The sequence below is a fragment of the Vanessa cardui genome, chromosome 3, assembly GCF_905220365.1.
Source record: "Vanessa cardui chromosome 3, ilVanCard2.1, whole genome shotgun sequence".
NCBI lineage: Eukaryota > Metazoa > Arthropoda > Insecta > Lepidoptera > Nymphalidae > Vanessa > Vanessa cardui.
Window position 1 is genome coordinate 12,475,302 of NC_061125.1, and position 7,933 is coordinate 12,483,234.

Sequence of the window (7,933 nt, forward strand, 5' to 3'; positions counted from 1 at the left end):
AAATATTGGAACATTATACTTATTTGAATAGGTACCTACGTAATCTAATACCTAATCGATAGCCGACTATATTTTTATCATCGTTTTAACGTGTATTCAAATATTTATTTATTTCTTTCAAGTACATGCACGATTCTTAAACTCACATACATCCAGAACTGTCTTTGAGACCAAATTGAATGGTTTGTGAAAAATATTATGAATTTAATTATATTCAGAGTCTTTTAACTAACGAAAGACATGAAAACTAGGTGATTCTCTTTAAGAGAAAAATAATCCATGTAAAAATCTGCTAGGAGAAAATAGATGACATGCGATGGCCACGTAGCTGAATATTCATATGATCTTTAACCTTAATCTGACGTCTTTTATTAATTTTTAAATTTTTAATCATATTTAAGGTTTTATATATACATTAAAAAACCCAGCACTCTGAATCTTGAACTTTGTCTCTTTACCCTTCGGTCTAAGTTTGTCTTCTCCTATGTTTTCCAAAAATAATGAATATGTATTATAAATCAATGAATGTAATCCAATTTATTATTTAATTTCCATGCATAACATTTACAGATTAAAGATTTTAAGTTCAGATTCCGAGTATTTTAATAGCTTTTATTCAAATCATTAAATTTAATTTTATTTACATTATTGGCTTAATTTGATAATATGTTGTTATTTTATATTAAATAGCACAACTGAGTTGTAAAATAAGTTCCACCTATCCGACTACTCATCGTACGATCTAATATCTAGGGCAGTTTTAGTAGGTAGTTACGTGGAATAAATTAAAGCCTGTTTTCAAAACGCTTCATTCACACAGTCGAAGCTACTCGGCCTCTTAAACTCTTAATTATATTATTTTAGTGTAGCCTTCATTGCGAATATTAAAAAAAAACAGAGAAATCATCCATCGATTTACTTTTTTATTGACTTTTTTCTCTCAAATTTTGTATTTTAGTGTAGTAATTTAAACGTTGTAATTTATTAAATATGTTCATGATTTATTTAATGAACATTAACTTTCTTAACTTAACTTTCTCTTCAATGTACAGAACCCTCTCCTCGCCAGTTTCCTCACTCGTGACCTATTATTTTTACGTTCGCTAATTCGCTTCAATTTCAATCCAGCAGCGGACAAAATGAGACGAGACTAGCTAATTGGTTTACTTTACTATGTTTTACAACGAGAATTGTCAATTCAAACATTCGTCATGATGGAATCCCAATGCAAATGCTAATTAATAAAACATAATGAAACAAGACGCAAATATAAAGTTAAGTTTTAATTTCAATTAATTCTAGTTTGTAACGGTTGTATTTTTGTGTTTGTTGGTAGTACAATTACTTTATATAATTGCGCGATTCTTAAATAAATGCAATAATTAAAAACACATCTGATCTGATGACTGATAAGTCGAATATACACACACTATATTTTCGAATTATAAATTTTCAAATTTATGAAATATAAGGAATAATATACCTTATATTTTAGTAATAAATTTCTTAATTATTTGTAGTAGACACATAAATGATATTCGAACTTTTTTTTACTTTAAAAAAAGAAGATTCACTCACTTGGACACTATAGAAACTTTTTTTTTTAAGATTTATTCAATAATGTAATCTTGGTAAAATAATGGATGGAATAAAACTAATATATTTGACAGAAAGGTTAGAAATTGTTTATTGATCAATGTTTTTTCAAAAAAATACATAGTTTTTGAAAATGTTTTATAGTCAAAGTTATAAATATATCATATTTTGCTGATCATTTAATTTGTAAAGGTATCCTTTGATCTTCCGCTAATTAAAACTTTTTTTTTAACAAGTATCTTCAACTATTATTTTCAATTTCTTTTAATCTCTTTTGTAATAAATTGTGGTCTAATCTATGCTTACATAAAAACTGACCATTAAAGAATAGAACTGGTATATCATGCCTATATAATCTTAGCCACCTGAGATTTTCTTTTTGAGTAATATCAACTTTTTGAATTATAAGTTTATGTTTATATGGTTCTAACTCTTCCATGGCTATGTCACATAATTGACATGGATCTTTTGTGTAGAATGTCAAAATAGGTGGGCCTTCGACACCATTATCTCTGAAAAATTACAAAGTCTGAGGAAACATTATAAATGATACTAAATGTAACATTGTATTACAGTATTTTTATTATAAAATATTCTGATTTTTTATATATTTGAATAATTTAATAGAAAACAACAATATATTTTATGAAATGTGATATAAAACTATTGCTTAAAGCTACCTTAATAATACATATTATGAAATTCACTTATGAATAATTGTAGCAAATTAAGAAGGCACTAATGGATACTTTTTACAAATGATTTATCTTTGAATCTTTTGTAAATATTAAATTTATTTACAACAAATTTAATTTTAGTTAAGATTGTTTTCACTTTATTTTAGTGTCACACAGTAAACATTGCTATGATATCCAGAAACTTACAATTTTTCAATCATTATAGAAGACGCACCACCACCTCCATTACAGATTGATGCAACACCTTTTTCTCCTTTCTTTAAGGCATGGCATAAATGTACAATTATGCGTGCACCAGACATACCAATAGGATGTCCAAGACTAACTGCACCACCATGGACATTAACCTTGGCAGGGTCTAGGTCTAAAAGTTTTTGATTTGCGACAGCTACCACACTAAAAGCTTCATTGATTTCCCAAAGAGCTACATCTTCTTTTTTAACTCCCGTCTTTTTCAATAAGGTGGGAATAGCAACCGCTGGTGCAATCGGGAAATCTATTGGATCACACTCTCCATCAGCATAACCAACAACACGAGCCAATGGCTTAACATTCAGTCTTTGAGCTGCTTCAGCAGTCATTAATACCAGTGCTGCTGCTCCATCATTTAAAGTGGAAGCATTTCCAGCCGTAACTGTTCCATTCTCTCTCTGAAATACAGTTGCCAATTTGCCGAACTTTTCAAAATTAACTTTTTTGTATTCCTCATCTTCTGAAAATATAATTGGAGGAGCACCTCTCTTTTGTGGGACTGGCACTGACACTAATTCATCAGCAAATGCTTTAGCTTCATATGCAGCTGCACTTCTCTTATAGCTAGACATGGCATAATCATCTTGTTGTTGTCTGGAGATTTCTAGTTTCTTTGCAGTATTTTCAGCACAATTTCCCATATGGAATTTGTTATAAACATCAGTTAACCCATCAAATACAATACCATCTACTAGTTGCATACCACCATAAGCAGTTTCACCTCTTTTCAAATAGTAGGGTACATTTGACATGGATTCCATTCCTCCGGCAAGCATTACATCTTGGGTACCAGTTTGGAGGCCTTGAGTTGCTAACATCACGGACTTCATTCCTGACGCGCAAACTTTATTTACCGTGGTGCATATGGTGCTTTTTGGGAGACCAGCAAAAATCACGGCTTGTCTGGCAGGGGCTTGCCCAAGATACCCTGAACAAACATTGCCCATGTATACCTAAAACAAACAATAAAATAAACCTTTGAATATAACATTTATTCATCCTTATAAAAAATATTGTATGAATATAACTCGTAAAATATTTTCGCAATGTTAACTTAAAAAACGACAGATTCTTATCTAAGCATTTGATTATAGATAACATATCTTATTTAACTGATATTTTCTTATAAGAAAGTTATTTTAAATAGTCAAAAATACAAATTTACTAATAGGAATAAATTATTAACTAGGTACCTACGCATCTTCTACATCATGAGATATAACTGTAAAATAGAAAGTAGGCGAACATTTAACTAACCTCTTTAACTTCTTCATTTGGAATGCCGGCTCTTTCAATGGCTGCTTTAACTGCGACGGCACCTAATTCTGTTGCTGACACACTAGCAAGACTTCCTCTAAATGAGCCGATAGGGGTTCGGACTGCTGATGCAATAACGACTTCATTTAGAGAAACTTTGGTGGAGTACGCTGCCATAGCTCTTGATAACTATTAAAGACAAAAAAAATACCAATTTTTTTAAATAGATTACTGCTAAAGTATTTATGATTTTTATCTTTTCACCTAAAACTATAATACGAAAAACTTTCTTTTATTTTTTTATTTTTTGAGCCTAATAGTTTACACCACGACAGCCTAAAAGCGACTGACTCTCAGCTGTGGCCAGTGGTTATAAAAATCCGAAAAATACTTCGTCTTGACGTATTGAAGACTTTAAATGAATACGTACCATACTCCCAGGAAGCATTTTTATGCTAATTAATCTAGTTCCTTTAAGAAAAATCATGATTTATTCTATTCACGCGAAATGATAAATGATACTTATCGGAATGAAAACTCGCAACAAAAGACCACAAATCTGTGAGTTATCAAATAATTAAAAAAATATTTATTCAAAGTTATCTAAGTTGAATGCTATATAAAAATAGGTCTTTTGTCGTGTACACAAAGATCAAAATTTGGTGTACTAAATTATACAAATGTAATCTTTGACCCTGCGATGTAAGATCAAGTTTATAAGGATATGTTCACACTTTGATGTAGGTAAGGTTCATACGATACGAATATGAATCTGATATTTTATTATTTTAAAATAAATGATTTATAGCTGAATAAACTCATTACCCTATTATACTAATGATATTAATTTATTAAAAATAAAGAATCACCTAGAATCCAAGTCAGAAAACTTGAATTGTTGATCCATTAATGGTATGTTAAAATAAATGTTCTTTTTAGAATGTTGATGTCAATTGTATTAAATAATTAATTTATGTTAAAAACGATTGAGTTCAGTATATTAAGGAAAAATACATAACTATAAGATTTAAAGTACTATAAAACATAAACACTGCTCAAGTAATCAATATTCTGTATGATTGTCCGTGTATTAGAACTAGTTATGGCTATTAGGCAAGTTCTCCCCTTAACCAAAATTTAAAATTGAATATGTATAAGGTCATTTAACTTTTAACTATTCAAAAATTGCAATTACTGTAATTAGATAAAATGTCAAACATGATGGACCGTGATTTAAAGATTCTAACCCAGTTAAGATGTCTGCAGATATAAAGAAAAAAAATCTTTTATGTATAAGGTACATACGTATCCATCAAGGCACCATTTCACTTTGAACTAAACAAAAAATTCTTTCTAATAAAAGGAACCGATATTTTTTCTAGCATTACAGTAGAATAACATGATGTGAAATAGTGTTGCATATCGATAGTCTATCGATAGTATTGTAACGTGTCAGTATCACGTCACGTTGGTTCAAACCTAGGCAAGCACCTCTGAATACTTGTGTGCTTAATTTGTGTTTATAAATCATCTCGTACTCGGCGGAGAAGGAAATATATTTGAGGAAAATTGCATGTAAAGACACATTTCATAGAAATACTGGCACATGTGTATTTCACCAAAGAGCACTGGAAAAGCGTGGTGGATTATGTTCCAAAACCTTCTCCTCAAAAGGAGGGGTCTTAGCTCAGCAGTGAGAAATTTAAAAACTGTTGATGATGGTGATAATGATTGATGAACATCTGGCACACAACTCTGGCACTTCGTGCGCTTATTGCTCAATTAAAATAACACGAATCACAGGCATTCCTTTACATACTCCTTCATCTTATAATGCTCTCAAATTTTTAATATTTTTATGGCTAAAAGTTATAGTAATGTATGTATATGTCATCATAAAGTTATGAATATCGTTAGATTATAATCTATCTCGTGAGATGTGTGCTATTGCTCGAGATGGATTATTATCTAACAGTATTTACAACGGATTAATCAATTTAGTAAACTAATGATATTACTACTTTGAGTGAATTACGTGCAATAATTGATATTTGATTAGGATTTTGGTTACAAATTTAACATTGTTTATTGTATATGTACATGTACTTATTCATAAAATAATACTTGGAACCTAAGTTTATGATTTAAAATCATATTTTATCTTTAATCAACGATATTTTCTAAGGAGGGTATATTTTATTTATAGGAGAAATATCACCTTATATTTTAAAATAAGTACCCTCTTATCGTGTCAGCTACGCTTCCAAATTTGTTTTAAAATCAAAAAAAGATACATTGATCCGAATAGTTTTTCTTTTCACACTAACCAATGATGTTCTAGTAAACAAATATGTTATTCACGCGCAAAAAGTGAAGACCAGAAAAACGTCCTAATTATGACGTTTTCTGTGCAATTAAAACATCTAGTGGTCTCTTTTTTTCTTATTGTTTTTATCAAGCTATCCTTTTTACTTGTAACGAAATGTATAATAAACGGTCCCCAGCGTGGCACACGTTTTTCTGTTGTTTAGTATGGGTATAACATATCTATTTATTAGAATATCATTGATACTAACGTTATTCATGTAAATTACCTCTAAGAAAATTTACCTAATGGCTACGTATTGAATGTATATTTCATAACGTGCGCTTAAGTTAATTTATTGCAATAACTAAAAAAAATTACTAAATTATTTATAACTTTTTTGTTTTCACGCTTTGCCTAAATTAATTAAAATTCAAACTTAAATCGATTTTATTTTGTTTGAACAAATCTTCGATTGTTATTTTAGTAATAGGTATGAACCAACCTAACGTCATAATGGACACACCTAATGTCATAATGGGAGTTTCACACTTATCACACTTCACACTTCACAGTCTAACACGAACTGTCATTTATATGAGTAACCAAGTTACATATTTGTTGTAATCATACTTTTATGTGCTAAATTAAGTATTAAATGACAAAAATAAAAGTAAGTTAATGATTTATATCGCAAACAATAACATTAGTATTTAAAATGATTGGTTTTTCATACCAAATTAAAAACTTTCTGTAGGATTATTGTGCCCAGTGTTCACAAGGTAAACTTAATGATGGCTTATGGTAGCAACAAACGGATAATTTGGTAAGTAATAATAGATTTCACATTAATATAGTTGGAAAACGAATGACATTAAACTTTATATAGTCATACTATTTGAGAAATTTCCCTGCATAATGTCAAAGATAAGATAATGTATGTCAATCTTTATAAGATGCAGTACTTATTTATTGTGTTTTATTATTATGAAATGATGTTATAACTGTTTTGTTAAATAAGACATCTGAATATGTATTTAGGTAAATAATTACGCTGTGAAGTGTTTGTTTGAAGTCACATCTGTTAAATAATGTGAATTGAATGAATAGGAAATAAATTTATCCTATTTTTTTACATTTATATGTAAATTTTGAAAAAACTGTAATGCATTAAATAAGATAAAAGAAATTTGTTAGAGCTTAACCTTCATAATTTAATTGTATAAATAATACATAGTTAGCTAATTGAATTATAAGATCTAATATATAATTAGTATATAAAACTCTTCTTTGTAAAATATCCATAACAAACAAATGATATAAAATGTATTTTTGTTACATTGTACAATGCTATTAAAACTCTTTACTTTTTTAATACAGCTTAATACACCGAGATATGTCACAATTACAATGTCTAAACTTAAAAAAGTTAATTTGTTTATGATATCTTATTGCCCCATACAGCTGGTACATTGGAAATGTATCCATCCACAAAGGTTGTATGTATTATATTTAAATTTATTTATTTTATTAAAATTGGTAATGATATATAAGATATTAATAAAAAAACTTTTTTAATGATATGGAATAGTTATTATAATTGTGAAGCAAATTAATAAATTTCAGTTGTTAATTAATTTAATAATGTATAATTTTAATACTATAATGATTATTTTGTTTTTACTTAGTATTAACCGCAAGTAAAGATAAGCATTAGAAAGACAAATAGAAAAACAAAGATATGTTGGCATGGAATGAGATATACAGACTCTTTTATGATTCTGCTAATTCTTCATAAATTTTATTGAAACAGTATCAATAAAGA

General features: G+C 28.7%; 1 protein-coding gene across 3 annotated transcripts; it reads right to left on the reverse strand.

The window, feature by feature from the left end:
• Positions 1 to 1,807: 1,807 nt before the first annotated feature.
• LOC124543752 (acetyl-CoA acetyltransferase, mitochondrial) lies at positions 1,808 to 6,868 on the reverse strand. Of its 3 annotated transcripts, none has more exons than XM_047122046.1 (4): positions 6,845 to 6,868; positions 3,804 to 3,992; positions 2,481 to 3,499; positions 1,808 to 2,108 (listed from the first exon to the last, which is right to left on the reverse strand). In XM_047122046.1, exons 2-4 carry the CDS (start codon positions 3,978 to 3,980, stop codon positions 1,838 to 1,840), a joined length of 1,467 nt encoding a protein of 488 aa, XP_046978002.1. In that variant the 5' UTR covers positions 3,981 to 3,992; positions 6,845 to 6,868; the 3' UTR covers positions 1,808 to 1,837. The 3 variants fall into 3 exon arrangements, with proteins under 3 accessions (XP_046978002.1, XP_046978001.1, XP_046978003.1); XM_047122045.1 differs by lacking the exon at positions 6,845 to 6,868 and adding an exon at positions 4,234 to 4,539; XM_047122047.1 differs by lacking the exons at positions 1,808 to 2,108; positions 6,845 to 6,868 and adding an exon at positions 4,234 to 4,539 and having other exon boundaries at positions 2,156 to 3,499.
• Between the last annotated feature and the right edge of the window lie 1,065 nt (positions 6,869 to 7,933).